Source organism: Phascolarctos cinereus, unplaced genomic scaffold (genome assembly GCF_003287225.1).
Source record: "Phascolarctos cinereus isolate Bilbo 61053 unplaced genomic scaffold, phaCin_HiC Scaffold_726;HRSCAF=1367, whole genome shotgun sequence".
Taxonomy (NCBI): Eukaryota; Metazoa; Chordata; class Mammalia; order Diprotodontia; family Phascolarctidae; genus Phascolarctos; species Phascolarctos cinereus.
In genome coordinates, this window is record NW_027556098.1 from 84,286,290 (window position 1) to 84,310,247 (window position 23,958).

Genomic DNA, 23,958 nt, shown 5'->3' on the forward strand with positions numbered 1-23,958 from the left:
TTAACAACAACAAAAAAATTTATTTAGCCATAGTGTAGAAAGGATCCTCAAGGATACAGCACAAAGACAATGGGCATTCCAATGTAGCTCTGAAAGTGTATCAGAAGGAGGGAGCAATGATCAAAGAGAATCTATGATTACCTATTTCCCATCCAATTGCACAAAACGACTGCCAGAATTCTGCAGAAACCCTATTTGGAGATGTGAGAGTAGATGGAAGGTACTGTGCAAAGCAGTCCCACAACAAGAGACAGAGCTGGAATAGCACCCAGACAGCTCCAGAGGCCTGAAAGGAGACAGGCCTAACCAGCACCTGGCTACAACAGAAGCCAGGCTGAAGCAGTGTCCAGTACCGGATATGCCTGGAGTCCCAGCAGGAGATAGGCATGTCCTACAGGGCAACCCCTGGCAGGAGACATGCCCCAAGCAGTGTCCAGCACAGAACAGTACTAAAGGCAACAGGATACAGTTCCAGAGCAGTGCTGAGATAGCCTGAATCACAACAGGGAATAGGGTTAGACAATACTGAGGACCAAACTGCCCTCAACATGCAGGGGCACAAGTGTAGGGTCTGTCCCAAACACAAGCTTCCAACCAAGAAACAGGCTGGATACCTGTAAACAGAAGAAAATGCCAATGAAGAAATACTTTGTACCGAGAGACCCTCCAAGAGGTAAACCCCAAAGAAGAGAGCAACTCCACAAACTAAAATAGAGCCTCAGAGAAAAAAAAATGTCCTGTCCACAAGGACTACAAGAGTACATAGAAGAAATAAAACAAGATAGAAATAGAATATCTAAAAAGGGATGAATGGGAAGGAAAATTCATACCTTTGAACACATAGTGATAAACTTTGCCCAAGATGAACTCTCAGAAAATTAGAATAGGTCAAACAAAAAAAGTGTTAAAATCAAAAGACTGGGGTGGGGCGGGGGAGAAGCAAGGAATATTAAAAACAACTGATCTGGGAAACGGGGCAAGAAGAAATAATCTAAGAATCATCAGATTATCTGAAAATCATGATAAAAAACAGAACTCAGATGCCTTATTTCATAAAATCATAAATGAAAACTTCCTAGCTATCTTATAATCAGAAAGCAGAGTGAAAATAGAATCCACTGGTCACACTTCTAGTCATGGCTAATATCCAGTTTCCAGGTCCAAAAAAATCAACTGTAAGCAGCCAAAAAGAGTTCAAGTATCAAGGAGCCACAGTTAGCATCACACAAAACTTAGCAACTACAACTTTAAAAGTGAGGAGAGCTTGGATTATAATATTTTAAAAGGCAAAAGATAAAGACAATAAAGGATAACTAACATACAAATCAAAGTTCATAAAAATAGAGGATTATCAAGCATTCCTGATAAAAAGGCTAGAAATGAGTAAACGTTTTGAAATGAAAACAGAGCAAGACAATCACAGAAAGGTATACATGTATGTTCAATTGAAAAGGACTCTTGACAAGCAGCTAGTTCGATCAATGGCTAGAGCCTGAAGTCAGGAAGACCTGAATTCAAATCCACCTCTGACACTTACTAGCTGTGTGACCCCGGGAAAGTTACTTAACCTTTATCTTAATGCATTGGAGAAGGAAATGGCAAAGTACTCCAGTATCTTTGCCAAGAAAACCTCATGAACAGTATTAGCATGCTATAGTCCATGGGGCCACAGAGAGTTGAGCATGACTGAATGACTGGACAGCAACAAATATGACAGTGGATTGTTTACATTCTTTTAGGTGGATAAACAAAAAGTGTTCTATGAAATATAATGTCTTCGAGGGAGAGAGAGAGATTGAGATTATTTAGCACTTACTAAGTGCTAAGTGATGTGCTAAGCACTGGAGATACAAAAACAAGAAAATAAAATAGTCCTTAATCTTGAGGAGCTAACATTCTAGTAAAGGAAAACAAAACATAAAGGGGTAGGTGAAAAGGGAGCAGGAAGAGATAAGTAGGATCACAGGGGCAATGTAGCTTGTGGAAAAGTGGAGAGAACTGGAGAGTAAACTGGGAAGTTCACAAGCAAGAAAGTTAAAACAAAGGCTGGAAGTGCTTTTGTTTTGTTTTGATAGTCTTGGATAGAGAGCTATATTGAGGAAAAGAGGAGGAAGGAAAGAAAACTCACAAAACAAGCACAGGAGATGGAAAGTATTCAAACATGGAGGAAGGGATTGTGCAAACAAGCATCCTATGAACCTTTTTTTTAATACCAAATCTTTAATTTTTTTATTTTTTATTTTTTAGGCAATTGGGGTTAAGTGACTTGCCCAGGGTCACACAACTAGTAAGTGTCAAGTGTTTGGTCTGAGGTTGGATTTGAACTCAGGTCCTCCTGACTTCAGGGCCAGTGTTCTATCCCCTGTGCCACCTAGCTGCCCCTGAACCTTACTTTTAACTGAACAAAGGAAGTCTGAACCCACACACACAAACAGCATGGTGTAGAAATACATTAAATCCTAACTATTAAACTCAAGGAATTTGGTAGAGAAAAGAGTTTAAGAGGGAAGACAAAATAGGTTAAAGGAATAGTCATAAAACAAATTCCAGTGGCCTGGGAAGTATGAGGTGGGGAGAGTAAAGGGAAAGAATAAGTAAAAAAAAAATAGTGGTTAGGGGAGGCAAGAAGAAGAAAAGAGAGGCAATGGAGTGGAAATGAACCAATTCGTTTGTTTACAAGTCATCAGTCCCCGATAAACTCCTATTTGACTACCTTTGAAAAGAGGTGAGTGGAGGGAAATGGGAAGAAATACAAGAAATGATGAATGGAATAAAATAGAAGATAGCAGAATGCTATTATTAGAAATTTATTAATTATTAATTTATTGTTATTAAATATGCTATTATTACCATTAGAAAGCAGAAACCAAAAATATGTTATTTATAAGAAGCAAACAAAATAATTATTTATATAGATTGAAATTGAGGAGATGGAACAAAATCTTATGCTTCAGGAAAAGTCAAAAAAGCTCAGAAAGAAATTATGGTTTCAGGCAGGGCTATGTAATTAAAGACATAAGTAGGACACTTCCATTATACTTAAAAGTAACACAAGTAATAAATCAATATCAATATTTAATACATATGCCCCAAACATCATAGCATCTACGCACTTAAAAATTAATCAAACTGCAAAAAGCAATAGAGTAAATGTATAGTAGGGGACCTCAATGTATCCCTTTCATATTTAGACAATTCTAACAAAAAAGAAGTTAAAGACTTTGATAGAACTTTTTTTTAAAATTAATTTACTTTGAATTATCAACAATCACTTCCATAAGCTTTTGGGTTTTAAATTTTTCTCTCCCTCTCTCCCCACCTCACTCCCCAAGATGGTGCACAATCTGATATAGGTTATACGTATACATTCCTATTAAACATATTTTCACATTAGTGATATTGTAAGTAAAATTAGAACCAATAGGAGGAACCACCAGAAAGAGGAAACCAAACACAACAGAAGAAAAAAAAATAACAAATAGTATGCTTCAATCTGCATTCAAACTCCATAATTCTTTCTTCTTTGTGGATAGCATTTTCCATCATGAGACCTTTGGAGATGTCTTTGATCCTTGCATTGCTGAGAAGGGTTAAGTCTATCAATATTAGTCATCACACAATGTGGCTGCAATCATGTACAACGTTCTCCTGGTTCTGCACACTTCACTAAGTATTTGATAGAACTTTTAGAAAATTAAAGATGAGAGATCTCTGGCACTAATTGAATGGGACCAAAAAGGATTTTTATATACTTGTCACCTGGGCAAGGCAACATTACAAAGACTAACCACATACAAGGTCATAAAAACCTCACCAAAAATGCAGGAAAGCAGAAATATTAAAACATCCTTTACTGAACAATATGTAGTAAAAATTGCATTCGGCAAAGAGCCATTGAATAAAGGATTAAAAATTAATCAGAATAAACAGATATAAGACCAATAGCTATTCCCTGATAAATAAATGGTTAAAGGATATAAACAAACAGGTCTCAAAAGAATTACAGAGTATTCGTAACCACATGAAAGAATGCTCCATATCACTAATAATAAGAGAAATGCACACCAAAACAACTCTGAGGTTTTGCCTGCCCCACCCTACCCCCGCCACCCTGCAAAGATGACAAAAGCTGGCAAAAGTCAATGTTGGAAGGGATGATATGTACACTGGTGTGTTGTTGGTGAAGCTGTGAATTGGTACAACCAATCTGGAAAGCAATTTGGAACTAGGAAAGTAAAATGACTAACATTTCCATATCCTTTGACTCTGATAATGCCATTACTGAGCTAATACAAGTAAAACAGTACACTGAAGCCATAAAATGTTGTAGTTTCTACATGAGAGAGATTAGTATCTCACACATTATGCCGTCTTCACAGCCACAGATGTAGCTGCAGCAACTGCTTCACGGATTTCCTTCTGTGAAAAAAGCAAGATACAATAATTGCTGCAGGAGAAATCACGTGATTGTGTCTGAATGATAGAGAAAGAAAGAAGAGGCATTTCCAAAGAGAATGCATAACCCATAGCTCTTTAACACACTGAAAGTTTTAACAAAATTTAACTGTTTTTAATAAATTTATGCATTTATACTTAAGGCAGTAAAATATAGATTAATACATAGTATTTATACATTTATGATTTACTAAATTCTTTTTTATTTTTCTTTCCATACATGTGTTATGGAATTTTCTACAATACAGAGTAAATCTCCAAAAATTCATATTTAATTATGGATGGCTAGAACCTCAAATGTAAAGCTGGCAAATGTCAAAGGATGACTATTATCTAATTTAATCCTCACAACAACCCTGGGAGGTAGGTGCTATTATTAGTCCCATTTTACAGATGGGGAAACTACAGATGAGGCAAACAAAGGATAAGTCACTTGCCCAGGGTCACATAACTAGTAAGTGTCTGAAGCTGGATTTGAACGCAGGTCTTTCTGACTCCAGGCACAGTGCTCTATTCACTATACCACCTAGCTGCCTAATAAAAACGAACAAAAAATTCGTCTATCCTCATTGGGTAAGCTGTCTTAGAGACTAGATCCAAGAAACCATTGGACAAGAGAAACCTCCATCTTCCTATGTTGACATTGATTAGTCATGGATGTAATTTCTTGGAGGAGGGACAAGGACAGCAACTTTATCAGTCAGAAGAACAAAGATGAAGTGGTTTGTTAGTATGGATAGACCTTCTACCCTGAGATAGGGTAAGAAATCTAGGTGCAATTTGGGAACAGGTTGAAGTCCATGTGGCTTAGCTAGGCACTGTGGCATGAAGGGAAAAAATAGCTGCCTCACCCTTAGATCATATGGTCCCTCACCTAGCACAAAATGATATGACCGCTATCATTGACATACCCAGAATTGATGTACCTAGTTTCCATGATTAGCCATCCTCATAATAGCTTCAACCTGGTTGGTTAGCAGAGAGCAGAGTATATGATACCTGATGGATGCTGACATGCCCCACATACAGTGATTGTAGTGGCAGGCATTAGCAAAATTCTTCCATTGGTGTTGATCCTGAGGAGATGAACCTATCATTGTCCAGCCCTTTTTCCTCCAGGCTCTAGACCACTTATCCAGACCCATGGCCACATTCAAGGATTCAGTGTAGATGAAGCTCTTGTCCAACTATCCCTCAAGGCTCTTTCATGCTAGCCATGTGAACAGTTCAGTCCACTAGAGGATCTGCCAGGACCCTAATTTGGCCAAAAGATATATTAATTTTATTTATTTTTTCTTTTTTCCTCTTTATTTTTAACATTAATTTTTTTAAATTTTCAGTTCCAAATCCTCCCATCATTTCCCTACCCATTGAGAAGGCAGTATATCAATTATACATGTGAAATAATGCAAACATTTCCATATTAGCCATGTTGCAAAAAATAAAACAAAAAAACAAGAAAAATAAAGTGGAAAAAAGTATGCTTCAATTTGCATTCAGAGTTTATCAGTTCTCTTTCTGGAGGTAGATATTTTTCATCATGAGTCCTTTGGTATTGTCTTGAGTCATTGTCTTGATCATCACAGTTATTCATTGCTGTAATTTTGCTGTTCTGGTTCTGCACACTTCATTTTTATTTAGTGATATGATCAGTTTTAGAGTAGCCTATTTAGTCTTTATATTCTTATTTTTGCCATTCTAATATCTGTAAGGTGGTACATCTGATTTATCTTTGATTAAATGCATTGTATTCTCATTTTCTATTTTTTTTCAGATATGGATGAACACAAAGCTGAACCTACCTTAGCATTATACTTGAATAAGCCAACTAGCCAAAATCTTTAGGTTTTGAAGAGAAGTGTTGAACTCAGGTAGTGGTATTTAACTCCTCTATATTTCCCCCCTTAGCTTTTGAAGGTTGTAGGATAGATCCCCTAGAAGGGTGACCATTATCACTATTACTATTACTATTACTACTACTACTGCTACTACTATTACTACTACTACTACCACCACCACCATCACCCTGGATTCAAAAGGTTTCATGTGGGTCCATATTCCAAAAGCTATACCCTAGTGAACTTTTTATGGTCAGCAAGTAACCAAAGCTCAAAGCAAAGGTATAGTAAGAATAGTAGGTATAAGATATGTCCCTCCCATAAACCTGGGGCATATGTCCACAAATATACCACCAGTGAGAAGAGTAGACAAAACCTAGGGGAAAGGTGACTGAGGCAACTCATACCTCTAGCACTTCAGGGCTTCAGTGTCCTTTTTCCTTTTATGGTGTCCTCATGTTTCTCCCAACTGGGCACAGCATCTCCGAGAGGATTCCCAGGAGTGCTCTTCTCTTCAAGCTGACTCCAAATTCTTAAGATTGTTTTGTTCCTTGAATCCACATCAGCTCTCTTCTTTGCTGCCACGGGTCACACTCCTTGAAGTTGCTTCCTGATGGATGGGGTATCCTCTATTAGACATGTAATAATAAATGTTAACATTTGTGTAGCCATTTAAGATTTGCAAAGCACTGTGTGTGTGTATAATATGTGTGTAGATAGATATAAATACCCACATATCTCCATTATCTCTGTTAGGTTGTGGTTAGCATGCTTTATCATCAATACTCAGGAAGCATAGATTCTCATTACATTACTGATCAGAAATTTTAAGCCTTTCAAAGTTATTTTTCTTTACATTGTTATTATTGCATAATTTATATATACACACACATATATATACACATATGTGTATATACGTACACATTACACACACATATGTGCACATACACATGTGTATGTGTTCGATCCTTGTAACTCCACCACAAGACTATGTGGTCCATGAGGGTGGTTAAAAAATGAAGGAGAGAGAAATCCCTTTTTTTTCTGCTACCCTCTGCTAGAAGTACAGGGGTCACATTCCATTAATTATTTCCTGCCTCAAATGTGTCTTGACTTTGCAGGGCTGCCCAGCAGTTTTCAAAGGTCACCAGTGACATGGTTAATCTTTCAGTCAGCCAACTACATGCTACCCTTACAATTTCATCAGGGAAACATCTTTATCCCTCATGAAGGGATAACAGGACTGAATATGACTCTGCCCTTAATTTTTTTTCTCTTTTAAGCTATTTTTTAACTCCAAACTTAAAAAACACAAATAAATGAGCATTTCCATTGTAGAACAATGTATAAATCATAGAATTGTAGAACAAAAGGAGAAGATTGTATGTGAAACTGCAAATATTGCTTATGTAGATGTTGCTTTTATTTTTTAAGTATATAAAAATTAACCATATAACTTTCCAAATTGTCTTGCTTACCTGTAATTCATTCTGGCCTTCCTTCTATTCTCTTATTATTTGGTGGGAACCCCTTTCCAGCCTCCCTCTTACATTGGCCCTATCTGAAAAAGTATATATCTCCTTCTGCACCTTGAGTCCATTATCTGTTTATCAGAGGGTAAAGCAAAGATATCCATTATCATCACTATTATTCAATATTGTACTAGAAGTGCTAGCTATATCAGTAAGAGAAGAAAAATAAATTGAAGAATAGGCAACCAGGAAACAGAGCTGTTACTCTTTGCAGATGAAATGATGATGTACTTAGAGAACCTTAGAGAATCACCTAAAAAACTAATTGAAACAACTAACAATTTTAGCATAGTTTCAGGATATAAAATAAACCCACATAAATTATCAGCACTTCTATATATTACCAAAACAATCAAACAGGAAGAGATAGAAAAAGAAATTCCATTTAAACAGTAGACAATATAAGATACTGGGAGTCTACCTGCAAAGACACTCCCAGAATTATATGAACACAATTACAAAACACTTGTTACACAAATAAATACAAATAAAATTGGTCGAAGAAATGTTCATTGTTCGTGGTTAGGCTGAGCCAATATAACAAAAATGACAATACTACCTAAGTCAGTTTACTAACTCAGTGCCATACCAATCAAACTACCAAAGAATTGTTTTCGAGAACTAGAAAAAGTAATAATTCACCTGGAAGAACAAAATGCCAAGAATATCAAGGGGATCAATGAAAAAAGAATGTGAAGAAAGGCAGTCTCTAGCACTTCCAGATTTCAGACCATATTACAAAGCAGTAATTATAAAAAACAATCTGGCACTGGCTGAAAAATAGAGTAGTTGACTAGTGGAACAGATTAGGTACACAATATGCACAGGTAGATGGACCACAGTAATATAGTGTTTGATAAACCCAAAGATCCAAGCTTTGGGGGCAAGAACTCATAGTTTGACAAAAACTGCTGGGAAAACTGGAAAGCAGTCTGGCAGAAACTAAGTACAGATCAACGTCTCACATCATATACCAAGATAAAGTCAAAATGGATACGTGGGTTTGGACATAAAAGGTGATATCATAAGCAAATTAGGGAAGCATGGAATAAATTAACTGTCAGATCTATGGAAAAGGGAAGTTTTTATGATCAAACAAGAAATGGAGAGGATCACAGGAGGTAGAATGGATAATTTTGATTACATGAAATTTAAAAGGATCTTCACAATCAAAACCAATGAAGCCAAAATTAGAAGGAAAGAGAAACAGGTGGAGGGGGGAATATTTTTGTAGCAAGTTTCCCTGAAAAAGACTTAATTTCTCAAATACATCAGGAACCGAGCCAAATTTATAAAAATAAGATCCATTCCCCAATTAATAAACAGTCAAAAGATATGAACAGGCAATTTTCAGAAGAAAAAATCAAAGTTATCAAGAGTCATATGAAAAAATACTCTAAATCACAATGTAATGGACAAAATAAAAAAAACACAAAATGTTCTTAAAAGTTAAAAAAAATTTAAAAAAAGTTTTAAAAAATTGTGAGAGGAAAACCTTATGTGCTAAAAAAAAGTTCATTAATCCATTTAAAACATTTGTATCTATTATATGCTAGTTGCTTGGGAAAGAATAGTAGTAGTAGTAGTAGTAGTAGTAGTAGTAATAATAGTATTTCTATATCACTTTCAAGTTGTACAAAGCACTTTACAAGTATTATTTTCATTTTATCCTCACAACAATTCTGGATGTTAGGTACTCTTGTTATTTCCATTGAACATATGAAGAAACTGAGGTAGAGAGGTTATTTTTGTTGTTCAGTCCGAATCTCTGTTACCCCATTTGGAGTTTTCTTGGCAAAGATACTGGAGTAGTTTAGCATTTCCTTCTCATTTTACAGATGAGGAAACTGAGGCAAACAGGGTTAAGTGACTTGCCCATGCTCACACCACTTGTAAGTGTCTGAGTCTAGATTTGAACTCAGGAAGATTAGTCTTCCTGACTCCAGGCCTGGGGCTTTAACTACTGTGCCACCTAGCTGCCCAGCAGTAATATCTTGAATACATAGTAAGTACTGATAATACATAGAAGGTGATTATAATGTTATTAACTATCTTATTAAGGAGGGCAGCTGGGAGCTGACACGCAGCAACACTTTGTCCTTTGGTGGGTTTCATTGTAAATCATTACATCCACCCAGTGGTGTGCCAGTATATTCTGGGGGGAAAAAAAAATAAAGGGGTTAAACAATTGGCCCAAGGTCTCACACTAATCAGTACAAGAGCTGGGCTAAGAACCCAGGTCCTTTGACTCCAAATCTACAGCTCTTTTCCCCATACCACACTACCCTTAGTTATGAAGAATGGGAAAGGTAGCCATAATGCTAAAATATAGTCAAGAAGGACAAATTCGGTAGCTAAGTAGCACAGTGGATTGAGTGCTATGCCTACAGTCAGGGAGATCCAAGGTCAAATTTGACCTCAGATACTACTAGCAGTGTGACCCTGGGCATTTCACTTAACCTCTGTGTGCTTCAGTTTCCTCAACTGTAAAATGGGAATAACAGAGTTGCTGAGAGAGTTAAATGAGATTATGTTTGTAAAGTGCTTAGCATAGTGCCTGGTACATAGTAGGCACTATAGCAATGTCAGCTATAATGATGTCCATTTGACAAACATTTTTACAAAATTTGTTATTATTGCTCATCATGGAAATATTGAGTAACATATACAAATAATGAAAGAAAATAGACTAAATCTTTTTTAAAAAACCTTAAAATTTGAACTATTTACATTTGAACTAGAAAATAGCAATTTTAACTAGTAATAATAATGCACATTTTTACATCAACCTCTGAAACACTTCTGTGCTTAACAAAGTTGTGTCTTTGACAATTATTTCCAACAAATAAGTGTATGAAAGGTCTTTGGATAAGTCCCAAAACTAATTCAAAGCTACAATCTTTGGCTTTTATGTTTTGGGCTTATCAAACAAGTTATTTGTATTTACCATGATGGCTTTCCTGTGGGGCCTCAACAAAGCTAGCCTGAAACCATTAATTCATTTTAAATGGGCTATCAATCATATGGCTCTCTGGTGTTTTGTCAATGCTAGTTCATTCATATCTAAGCAGCCTAGATATATATTATGCTATTTTCCTTGGCTAGGCATCATTTGGTGTAGGCTTTTTTGTTTTAATATTGCATTTTTAGAATATTTCCTTTTCATGAAAATGGGTATTTCCTTTTCAACATGCCCCAAACAGAACATATTATCTTTTCCCCAAAACCCATCCCTCTTCTGAACTTCCCTACTTCCATTTAGGGTATCACCAGCTAGGCATCCAATTGTCAGTCAACAAGCATTTATTTAGCGCTTACTATGTGCCAGAGATTGTGATAAGTGTTGGGGATATAGAGAAAGGCAAAATAAATAAAGAAGCCCCTGCCCTCAAGAAGCATACACTCTAATGGGAGAGACAATGTGTATAACCATACATATTGTATATGGTATAGTTGTGTGTGTGTGTGTATATATATATAGCATATATATTATATAATATATATAATTGTAGATATATTGTATAATAGTATAGTTATACTATTGTGTTATAACTAGGTACATAAATGAAGTAGGGTGGCACAGTGGATAGAGCCCTGGGCTTGGAGGCAGGAAGACTCATCTGGCCTCAGACATGTACCAGTCTGAGTCACCAGTGTGACCATGAGCAAGTCACTTAACCCTATTTGCCTCAGTTTCCTCATCTGTAAAATGAGTTGGAGAAGGAAATGGCAATCCACTAAAGTATCTTTGCCAAGAAAACCCCAAAATGGGTCATGGACAGTTGGACATGACTGAACAACAATAAATAAATGATATATATGGAAAAAATGAAAGGGAGCCATCATTGGCAGCTGATAGGACCCATAAAGACCTCCTGAAAAAGTTGAGGTTTGAACCGCCTGGGAGAAAGTAAGGAAGAGAAAGTAAAAGATAGTGGTGAAGGGTCAGGTGGGTCAGAGCATCCCAGTCACAGGGGACAGCCATTTGCAAATGGCCATGCCTTTAGAGATAGAGTGTTGTATTAAACTAAGGAACTTCAAGGAGGATATTGTAGCTTATTCATAGAGTTCTAAGAGGAGCAGTCAGATTATAAGAAGACTGGAAAGGCTGTTCCTCCTCCAGCCCCTTATCAGGGGGGTTTTATAACATTTTCTCCTTGGCCCATATCTCTCTCAAACTCTTCTCTCTTCTCTGATCTCATTTATGCCCAGAACTTCAATTGTCACATCAACGTGGATGGCTCCGACCTCTAAATCTGTCCCTCTGGATTTAATCTATCTCCCAAGTTCCTTCTCTTGACCTTTCTATTGGGAGTCTACACCTGGATGTCTAGCAGGCATCTTAAACTCAACTTGCCCAGAGATGAACTCATCATTTTCTGTCTGAGCTTTCCAGAATAATTCTTAGGGAGAAGTTGATGGTGCAGAAGACTAGCACATTGTCTCTGGAGACAGAGGACCTTGATTCAAACTCTATCTCTGGTGCTACCTCTGTGATCATCTGTGGTGCTACTCTGGTACTACCTGTGGCAAGTTGTTTAAATCCCTTTGGACCTTAATTTCCTCACTTGTAAAATGCGGGAGTTGGAGTGGATGACCTCTGAGTTTCCTTCCAGCTCTAAAACTACGATTTTCTAATGCTTTCTTCTTGTTAATGATGCTATCATCCTCCCAAGTACCCAACCTCAAATTCTTGGAGTCATCTTTAAAAACTCCTTCTCTTTCTTCCTTACCCCTGGAAAAGTTCTAGGGGGAGTTATAGCTATTGTTGTTATTATGAGTAGTTATGTGACTTCTCTAAGATTTCTCTCCAAATTTACAAGCCAGTTGCAATTTTCTTTAGTGGAAAGTTCTTAACATACAATAAACCACAGCTACTAGGTATACTGATTGTATATGTAACCTTAGACAAATTAAAATGAACTTGTAACATGGAGATAACAGCACTTAGACTTCTTTATTTGGAGGAAAAAACTTTGTAAAGAAAGTGCTGTAATGTTATAGCTAATATAATATATAATTATAATATATAATATAATAGCTAATATTCATATACTGCTTTAACGTTTGCAAAGCACTTTACAAATATCATCTCACTTTGTCCTCACAAGAAGCCTTGGACATAGGTGCTATTATTATTATCCCCATTTCACAGATGTGGAAACTGAGGCAGACAGTGGTTAAATGATTTGTCCAGAAGTTATATAGCTAGTAAATGTTTGAAATGGAATTTGAACTCAGGCCTTTAATTCCAGATCTGGTGCCCTATCCACTGTTAAATTGACTTCTGCCATTCAAATCTTGTCAGAAAATGAGCAGTTCAGCTCTGGAAAAGTTGAGTTTGAGATACCTGCTGGACATCCAGGTGGAGACTCCCAATACAAAGGTTAAGAGAAGGAACTTGGGAGATAGGTTAAATCCAAAGGGACAGATTTAGTGGTCGCAGCCATCCACGTTGGTGTGACAATTGAAGTTCTGGGCATAAATGAGATCACTGGGGAAGAGAAAAGAGTTTGAGAGAGGTATGGGCCAAAGAGAGGATGTTATAAAAACTCCTTGATGAGGGGCTAGAGGAGTAAGAGCCAATGAAGGAACTGGAAACGGAGGGTCAAGAGAACTGGGATAGTGAAGTATCACTGGATAATTCCAAAGAGTGTCTCAGATTACATCATTTAAAGAATGCCATTTTGTAACTTATTCTGTCTTTCTGCAATTTTTTTTTGTGTAGCTTTTCACCTACAAATATTCTGTCTGCAGAACTATGGCTAAGAAACATCTAGGTGTTTCTTCTCTTGCCTTTATCCTTTACTTTAGTATTCTCTTTTGATAAATGGAAGTCATGCCCTTTATAATTCTAGATTCTCACTGTGGCTTTGCAGATGATGATGGTTTAACTGCTATCAGTGATATGTTTCACCAGGCTATATTTGCCAGTTGCTGTAGTTACAAAATCATCTACAACCACTTGTAAAACATGATGGTAGTGTTATGAAAACCTACAAGGGAAAAGGCCATCCAGATGAAGAGGTAGTGTCAAAGGCTGCAGAGAGGTCAAGAAGGATGATGGGAAAAGGCCATTGGATTTGTCAATTAAGAGATCCTTGGTAACTCTAGAGATAGCTGTTTTAGTTCAAAGAGGTTGGAAACCAGACTGCAGAGAGTTAAGGAGAGTGAGAAGAAAATAGAAACACTGACTTCTCAAGTTTAGCCACTAAAGATAGCAGAGTTAAAGGATGCTAGCTAGCATGAATGGATGGACCAAATTAGCTTTTTTTGTGAGGCTAGGGGACAGACGGCCTGTGAGACAGATAGACAGCAGAGAATCAACCAGTAGATTGGGAAAGATTAAAGATGAGTGAGAAAGGAGGGATAATAGAAGGGACAATTTGCTAGACAAGATGGTGGAAACAGGAATTATTTGTGTATATAAAGGGGTTTGCCTTGGTAAAGATAAGGGCCACTTCTTCATTTGGGATAGGAATGAAGGTGGTGATAATGCTGGAAGACATCTGGACAATGTGAGATTAAGAGGGGATAAAAGGGAGCTCCTTGGAGAATATCCTAAGTTTTTTCAGAGAAATATGTCAAAGCAAGGCAAAGTTCTCATCTGATAAAGTCTGGGAAGAGGGCGTAATAGGAAGTTTGAAGAGAGATGAAAAGATTTGGAGAACTTTCTGTGGTATGTGGGACAGGGAATTGATTAGGAAGGTTTAAAAGGATTATTTTACTGTTGGGAGGGTCCAGTTGACATTATGTTACATAAACTAGTAGTCGGCAGGGTTTCATGATTTTCTCCAGCTTTGTTCAGTTAGCATGAGTGGGAACAAAGGTGGCAGATGGTGAGTAATACAAATACTGAGGGTTAGCAGGGCAAGAATGACTATAGGATAAGGGGGAAAGAGTTCAGAGAAGAGGAGAGCATGGAGTTCAACTGGTTTACCAAGGGGTCAAGATGAGAAAGGGAGAACAGTGTAGCCAGTGCTGGGGTGATAGATAGCCTGGCAAAAAAACAAAAACAAACAAACAAACAAAAAAACCCACTGAATATTTGAGTAACTGGAGGAAGTGAGAACAAAGAACAGAGTTAGGGATTAGAGGAACAGAGGTGGAATGACACTATGATCAGAAAAAGAAATTTCAAAGTTTGTGAAGATGGAAGTGGGACATTTGTAGGAGGATGGCAAGATTGAGAGTAAGGTCCCTGTCGTGTGTAGCTGAAGTGGGCTGGAGGAGAGGGTCATGGGGAATGAGGCATCTGAGGAACTAGGAGTGTTTAAGAGAGTAGCATCAATATGTATGTATGTTGAGGTCCTCTAGTATGAGGACAAGAATTGGGGAGAATAAAAAGACTGTAGTCAGTCACTGAGTACATTGAGGAAGGAAGAAGTGGCTTAGAGGTAAGTAGATAACAGCTACCAGGATTTTGATTGGGTGATAAATATGGATTAAACCTCAAAGGAAGAGAAGTTACTGAGTGATAATGGCAGAGAGAGCACCTGGAAGTGGCAATGGAGTGTATGGGGTAATTTAACTCCCCAACTACAACCAGTGAGTTGGGGGTACATGAGTAAAGATGCAAACAGGCCTAGAAACAGTGCCTTGGGAAGTTCTGTCATCAGGAGGAAACTTAGTCTCAGTGAGAGCAAGACATTCCAGGGAGCATAGTGGAAGAAGGGGCAGGTAGCTTTAGAGGGGGAACCTGAGGAGAGAGGTGGTATTGAAGGGGATTGACAATAAAGGAGTAGTCAGGGGTGGACTGTATTTGGACAATGACAGGTAGGGGTTCAGGATCACTAGGACAAGGAGTATGGGGGGGCTATGTTAATCATTGAGGGTTGACTTCTGATAGTCATTATGGATTGTCCCAGAGTGTCCCAGAGTGTTAGGCTACTGTATGTAGGTGGAGAAGGGAGTAAAGTACTCTGAAAGGGGATGAGGAAAAGGAAACCAGTATGGAGGTGTATAGAGGTGGCCCAGAGCACAATAAAATCCCTATTTTAGAGGTGAAGAAATTTAGAGACTTAGAAAGGTTGTGTTTTTTTTAAGGCAATTGGGGTTAAGTGACTTGCCCAGGATCACACAGCTGGTAAGTGTCAAGTATTTGGTCTGAGGTGGGATTTGAACTCAGGTCCTCTTGACTTCAGGGCTGGGGTTCTATCCACTGTGCCACCTAAGTACCCCAGAAAGGCTAAGTGTTAAGGTTAAAGGTTAAGCCTGAATTCAGAAGCCAGTTCTTTTGATTTCAATGTTCTTTTCACTAATGGTACTTTTCACTTTTCACTAATTTACCAAGCTAAATCAGTTTCATCTCATTTCAACATGTGTGCATTTATAGACCTGTGTCCTTTCATTAATTGGTTAAATGGTTTGAGTTTTAATAATTAATTTTTGGGGGTTCTTATAGTGTCAGATACTGAATAGGCATGGACCCGTGGCTAGGGAAGGTTATTATGTGACATTAGCTATTGTGTCTTTTAGAAAACAGCTGTTTTATTAGCTTTTTAAAATTAACTGGCTATTTATTAACTTTAACATAAGGCATTGTGGTAGCTGTAGAGTGCCTTTGGATTAGATTCATGACTCTTGTCCTAACCTGCCTACTTTTTAAAAGTACCTGTGTCTGTGTCTTTCTTAATCCCACCTTCTGGCTTTTTTCACCACACCCCTAGTTCATCCTCCTCCATACCTTTGTAGGTGTGCCAGGAACTCACTCAAAAGATATTTTGGGAACTCAAAATGTTGTTTCCAAGCTTATAGCAAAGAATCTAGATGGTGGCATCTGGGTGGATGCCTAAAGATTTCTATATACCTTTTTAATCTTCTACATCTGGAGGTGGGGATAAGAGCTTCAAATTTTCCAGCCCAAGGATAAACACGAGCTGCCCCAGGCTTCCACTGGAAACAGACCAGAGGGAAAGGAGCTAGCCTTGAACCGAATGTCAGTGGGAAAAGCAAATTCATTAGGATCATAGGATTTTCAGCTGGAAGAGACTGTAGAGATTACTGTTCAAGTGCCTCGTTTTACACCAGAGGAAACTGAGGCCCAGAGAAGTTAAATGACTTGACCAAAGTCACACAGGTAGGAAATAAATAGCAAATCAGGAATGCTACTGATTTCGAACTGAATGCTCTTTTCACTCACCCTGCTATGTGACTGCCTAGAAACCAGTTAACAGCAGCTTCCCATTCCAATAGCCCTAGTTACTTTGCCGCAGGGGAGATTCAAGAAGACATCTGCCCTTTCTGCTGGCTGGGGAGAACTGGAAAAATTTGGCAGGATTTCTTTCCTCTCCCCCGGGCGATCTGCAGGTATTAGGAAGCATCTGGGATCCCCGCAGCCTCTGGTACGCTCAGTGGCTGTTTCGCCTTCTTCCTGGAGATGTTTCTGGCCCAGAACTCTCTGACTACATGCGTCGCTTGCAACAAGGCTAATTCAAGGAGCCAAAGGGAGACGACCCAGTAAAACTTAACGGGGGGGGGGGGAACTTATCGAATCCAACCCACTCATTTTACAGCTTAGGGGTCCAGAGAAGGAAAGTGTCACTCAGGGTGGAAGTAGCGGAGCTGGGATTCAAAGCTAAGTCTTTTGGCTCTAAATGCAATGCTGTTTCTCCATACACCATGCTCTCTGAAAAGGATGCTCGCTTCATCCCACCTTTGCCAAACAACCCACTATCCAGATTCATGCTCCCTCCACTCTTGCACAGCTGACAGACACACCCGCCCCCGGTTGTCCCGTCACCATTCTCACTGATGTATCTGGTGGCGTCAGTCTACGCATTGTTTCCCCAGGGCACGCCACCTTCCCTCCATCACCCCCGCCCCCAGCCCTGGTGTGTGTTTACGATGTGTTTGCCTTGTGTGTTTGCGTGGTGTATGTATGTGGATCAGGTGCCGAGGTTGCTGGTGAATGCGCCTGTGCGGTGGCCCCGCAGGGCCCAGCGGAGCCGGAGCAGCCGAGACGGCTCGGGCTGCAAAGACGGCGGCGACCGCGAAGCCGCTACCGCAGCTGGGAGTAGAAGGGAGTGATTGCGAATAGCTAATCCTTTCTGGAAGATGGCCGAGTCTGGAGTGGTGCGGGCCTCTCCGTCACACCATCGGGCAGCAGGTAAAGGACGCACCGCCGGGACTTCGGCGGCCGTGCCCGGCATTTGCCCTCTCCCTTTTGTCTTCGCCACGCACATTTTGCCCCTCCAGCAGTGGGGCACAGCGGAAGGGAGATGTGTGTGTGTGTGTGTGTGTGTGTGTGTGTGTGTGTGTCTCTGTCTGTCTGTCCCCATGTGTCTGTGTGCGCCACCTCTTACAATCGACCCCAGGAGGTGGGGGCGAGGGTAGGGAGGTGTAACAGTGGTCTGCAGGGGCTAGTGCAATCCTAGGGATTGACAGAGGGGATCTGCTTTCCTCTCCTTCCTTGGCGCGCCCTCTGAGGTTAAGGCATGTCCTTGTTCTTTGCTCTGTAGGAGAAAGGTGTTAGTGCCCAGTGTGCGCTCGCGCTCGGGCCATCTGCCGGCGCTGGCCACCTGCCGGCCCAGACCACTTCCGTGCAGAACGGGAGCAGGGGCCGGGGGGGACGGGCAGCGACCAGCTGCCCACAGGCATTGCTTCTTGGAAGAGGGAGTGAAAGAGAAGAAAGAGGAAAGGAAGCGGGGTGGGGGCTCCCTACTCTATCTGTGCTCGGTTCTCCCTGCCTGGGCCCAGGCGCGCGCGCGCGCACACACACACACACACACACACACACACTCACTCACTAATAGCGGGAGAGAAAGAACACGCTTCATCCATCCTCCCCCCACCCCCACCCCACCCCTCCACATATAGTGTAAGTGGGGGGAGGGGGTGTCAGTGCTCAGTCCCTGCGGGGAGCTCTTGGGCCAGTGCTGGAGGATGATGGAGAGAGCCTAGAACATCTACCGGGGAGACTTGAGATGCCCTTTCTTTTTCTACTCGACCTGGTACCAAATCGTGCGTGTGAACAGAGAGACGGATCCTGAGGAGGAAGGATTGAGGATATTTCTTATTTACGCCTGATTTCCACTTGTCTCCGAGAATTGAGCATTTAAACACCTTTCCATTCACCCTCTCTCCCTTCTTTGCCAGTCGCGGACAACTGTGCCCTCGCCACCGCGCCTCCTAGTCTCAGTGGTGAGCAGATGGAAGGGGCAAGCTGCCCAAACGACCTCCTGTTGCAGAAACCTAGCTGCAAGGGCCGGTGTATGCACCTGTGTGCATACGTGTGTGCGCAAAGGGTGTAGCCAACATTGTGTGTGTGTGTGTTTGGGGTGGAGAGTGGGCAGTGTCTTACCTAGAGCGCAGATAAGCGCTTCGTAATTGAAAAGGTGTCGGCACCTCCCTGTGTTAAGCTGGACTGCTGAAGAGGGGTGGAAGCTATAAGAGAAACGCGGGGGGGGGGGGAGAAGACGGTTTGGGTTGCTTACAGTAGAGGGGAGAAGGAAAGTGAACCTCCCTTTCCAATTGGAGGCCTTGCTCAGAGACAGCTCTGCTCCCCGAGAGAGCCCAAAGCAAGCTTGGGGACGGGTATAATGTATGTAACCTAGGCCACAGAAGTGGGCTTATTGCCACACACACTTAAAAACATGGTGTGCTGGAATGGTGGGACTGCTTGGTCTTCCACGTTCTAAATTCCTGGATGTGTGAAAATCAGGACTCACTACAGGCAGAAGCTGTTACAGATTAATAGCTCGCAGTTCCCTGGGGGTGCAAAGCGTAGTTTTGTTACAAATCGACAGCTACAGAGCATAGAGCCAAAAAGAGTAAATGTGCTTAGACATGAGTAAAAGGGAGGCGTGCTGTGGATTCGGTTACTCATCAGCATGTATGCCTTTACAAAGTTCTTCTGTTTGCTTAAAAAAGAATCTGGTTTTATGGGATGGAAGCTATTCGCCATGAGGCAACATTCAGGTGTTTAGACCTGCCCCAGTTAATTCTTATGCGTAAGTTTTCCAGCCTCAGACTGCAGTTGCTAGAAACTTGTTCAGACCTTCACACTCCTGCTGGAGAGAAACAGAATCGAATTGAAAATATGCGGAATTTTGGATAAGAATGTTGGTCCCAATAATCCTTTGAAGTGGCTACACAAATTCTTGGAGGATAAGCGGTAGGAAATAATTTCATACGGTTTTGGGTGACTTTTTTTTCTAAAACAATTTTATAAAAACCAGTTATTTAAATAGTTCCGTATTTTTGTATTGCCACTACCATAAGTACAGGAAGAAAAGCAACGTAGGGAGAGACTCGTTAATCAATTGTATGGCTCTATTCGGGAACAAGTAGGCATTTCTGAGGCTTTGTTTTCCTCTTCTGTGAAATGAGATCATTAAATGATCTCTAAGGTCCCTTTCCAGCTCTATGATCCATAATCTCATTTCCTTGTTGTTTTATAAATTCTGTATTTTTCAAGTGTAGCAATAAAAACAATTAAAGTACCATAAAATATGTGAAAATTCCTTTTAATGCACATTTCCATTCCTATCCTTTATTAAGCACCTACTAAGTCCAGGTGAGGGACTGTCTCCAGTTGTCCTGATTTGTGTCTTGCTACTAACCCAGATGGCAGAGGAGGAGAGAGTGAGGCTGCACACTCTTTCTCACTTAAATCCATTCACTTGCAAGTCATGGCATCACCTTCCTGATGTCATGATCCTCTTTGAGAACAAGGACAAACAAGTCCAGGTGTTTTACAAACATTTGAACCACCCCACGAGGTAGGTACTATTATTATCCCCACTTTGCAGATGAGGAAACTGAGGAAACTTCAGGAGTTAAGTAATCTGTCCAGGGTCACACAACGAGTAAATGTCTGAGACTGTGTTTGAACTCAGGTCTTTCATTCTCCTTGAATAGCTTTCTACTGTAACATTTAGTTAGTTGCCTCCAAATTTTTCCTGAGGAGCTAAAAGATGAGTTTTCCAGGATATGTTTTGTTAACATAACCTGTCAGAAGCAGACTATCTTTATCTCTCAGCATAATTGTATAACTGTCAATTTTATTGCCAAATATTTTAATGTTCTGTGGTAACATAAGGATTAGCTCAAAGCTGTTTCCCTTCTTTTGAAGTGTAAAGCTGGAAAGAAGATGTGTCCTGAATTTTCAAAGGAATGACTAGAAATCTAAATTCCAGGGGCTGAGTGTACTTTGGTGCATGTAGGAAAAGCAAGAAATAATATTAGAAGCTTCAACTTAGGGTGCTGAGTAGTCCGGTAGGAAGCATAGTAATGTTTTTTCTGTTTTTGTTGGACTCTTGTACTTAGAAAAAATATCAGCCTTTGTGGAAAAGTGGTCTAATTACTTTGTGGAGGACTTTTGGGGAAAGGGCACTGGATTTGGATTCAGAAGACTTGGGTTCTACTTCTGATTCAGTGCTCTGCATGCAGTAGGTGCTTAATAAATGTTTGCTAACTTGGTGTGACCTTGAGCAAATGACTTCTGTCTGGACTTCAGTGCCCTCATCTATTAAAGGAGGGCACTTATGCTGATTTTTTTTTAATGTTTCTTCCAGTTCTAAATCGGTGACATTGGAGGTTTTGTTTCACTTGGTCCTTAACATGGTGGTAAGAGTTGGTGAAATGATCTTAGCCAGGGAGGATCTAGAAGGAAGTTTTGGATGAGGTGAACCTTTAAGGCATCTAGGTGGCACATCGGAGGAAGTCCTCCCCCCTCTCTCCACCACTTCCTCTGTCCTGGAGTCAAGAAGAGTTCCAATACAGCCTCAGACACGTAACCTTGGGCATCAAGTCACTTAACCACTACCTGCCTCAGTTTCCTCAAGTGTAAAATGGGGATAATAAAGCACCTGCCTTCCACAGGTTTGTCATGAGGATCAAATGAGATGATATTTGTAATAAATGTTTATTTCCTTCTTCTAAAGTCCTAAAACTTGTGATCCTGTGATTCCCTTCTTTCCAAGTCATTCATTAAGTATTTCTTGAAATCTTCCTACTGAACTGTGGGGACTGACAAAGGAAGTGTAAGAGCAGACAGGATAATGATAATAGCTAGCATTTATAGAGCCTTTTGCAAATGATCCTTGTGAGGCTCATGCTATTATTGGCCCCATTTCACAGATGAGGAAACTGAGCCTAAGAGCAAATCGAATAACTTTACGGGGGTGATTTAGCTAATTTAGTGTGAAGCAGGAATTCCACTGTGACATACATATGTGTGTATACATACACATACATGCATGCATACGCACAACACACACATACCATAAAACGTGCATGTATACACATATATACATATATGTTTGTGTGTACTACATTCTAATTTTCTTATATAATATTCTATGTAAATAATATATAATATATTCTAATTGTTTCATATAAAACATAGATGAAACAATTAGAATAAAACTGTATAATATAAGGCATTCCTAATTGGGTTTTAGTTATTCCCTATTTTAATCGCTTTCCAATATTCTGAGATTCAATTTAATGTATAAGTGAATTCTTTCTCAGATTTATCTTACAGCGTTCATAGGTTTCATTTATCCAGTTTTGTGTTTGGTTAAAAGATTGACCAATTGGGTCTTTGACACTATTCATGGTGGATTCGACTCTTGAAACGGGTTTTTACATTCTTGAAATCCAGTGTTTGACTGTTGCACATGCCTAGAGGTGATTTTTCCAATTTTTTTGCAATGACATTAGGTAATGATATAACTGTGGAATGGGTATAACCAAGATCTATCATTTGTCACTTAGATTAAACCAAACAAATCCATAAATCAGTGTTAATCATTAAGTGCCTCCTCTGTATCCTACTCCTTTGGAGTAGGTCCATTTTGGAGTAGCTCTTCCTGCTAGGCCTCTTTCTGCCCTTTCCCCTTGCCCCCCACCAATGTCCTTTTCACTTAACATTCTTGGAAAGGCCAAGTCAAACAGATCACCATCCAGGTGACTTCCATGACCAGAACACTCCTCCCTGGTTTCCACTCTCCCGTAGGGGTTCTCTTCACCTATTGGAATATAAACTCATTAAGGTCAGGAGCTATCTTACTTTTGGGATTTGTATTGCCAGTAAGATGCCAGGTACACAGTAAGAGCTTAATAAATGTTTTTTCATTCATGCAATTTGATGAATACCACCAGAGAAAGTTAATCTTCTTTCCTTCAGCTGTACTGTCAAGGTATGATGATGGTGTTTGCTATTCTCGTCTCTCTGTCTGGTGTCATTTGTGAGAATCAATTGGACAATTAAATAAAGACCTTTTTCCCAAGAGAAGCCATGGGGGAAAATCCAGAGGTATACGTCAGCAAGAGGTCAGAAGACGGCATTTGCTTTTCTACATTGTTTGTCATTGTCAGTGGGTTCTTTTTTAGTCATACCTGATTCTTCATGCCCTCATTTGGGGTTTTCTTAGTAGAGATACTAGAGCAGTTTTCCATTTCCTTCTCTAGCTCATTTTTACAGATGAAGAAATTGAGGCAAAGAGGGTTAAAAGTGACTTGCCCAGGGTCACACAACTAGTGTCTGAGGTCAAATTTGACCTCAGGTCTTCCTGACTCCAGGCCCAGCCCTCACCTAGCTGCTCCGGAAGGAACTTTAGAGGTCATCTAGTCTAACCCTCTCACTTACAGATGGGGAAACTGAGGCCCACAGAGGTGAATTTATTTGCCCAAGGTCACTCAAATAGAGGTAGAGTCAGGATCCTTATAAATCCTTTAATCCATCCCCTTTGTAGATGATGAACATGAGGCCCAGGGACATTAAATGTCATAGAGGGTCCTCTCCGTGTTTGCCTCTGGCTGCTTTCTGGCTGAATTATACTGGCGTGTTACAGTTTTTTTTTTTAAGGCAATTGCATTTAAATGACTTGCACAGGGTCACACAACTAGTAAGTGTCAAGTGTTTGGTCTGAGGCCAGATTTGAACTCAGGTCCTCCTGACTTCAGGGCTGGTACTCTATCCACTGTGTCACTTAGCTTTACTTTTACTAGCTTTGTGACTTTGGGCAAGTCATTTAACCTCTGCCTCCTTTCCTCATTTGTCAAATGCAGATAATAAGAGCACTTGTCTTATAGGGCTGTTTGGAGGACCTAGTGAGATATTTTTAAAGCATTTCCCAAACTTTATAGTGCTACATAAATGCTATTATTATTAACAACCCAACCAC

The 23,958-nt window shown here is 39.9% G+C and overlaps 1 protein-coding gene across 5 annotated transcripts in view; it reads left to right on the top strand.

The window, feature by feature from the left end:
- Nucleotides 1-17,648: 17,648 nt before the first annotated feature.
- Nucleotides 17,649-23,958, top strand: part of MAP7D2 (MAP7 domain containing 2) — a 179,839-nt gene continuing 173,529 nt past the window's right edge. For 4 of the 5 annotated variants that reach the window (XM_078146634.1, XM_078146635.1, XM_020989912.2 and 1 more), the window contains exon 1: nucleotides 17,650-17,933. In XM_078146634.1, the coding sequence (XP_078002760.1) occupies nucleotides 17,882-17,933 (52 nt within the window). In that variant the 5' untranslated portion in view covers nucleotides 17,650-17,881. Of the gene's footprint in view, nucleotides 17,934-23,958 lie in introns of all 5 variants that reach the window. The other variant, XM_078146633.1, reaches the window with a different exon arrangement.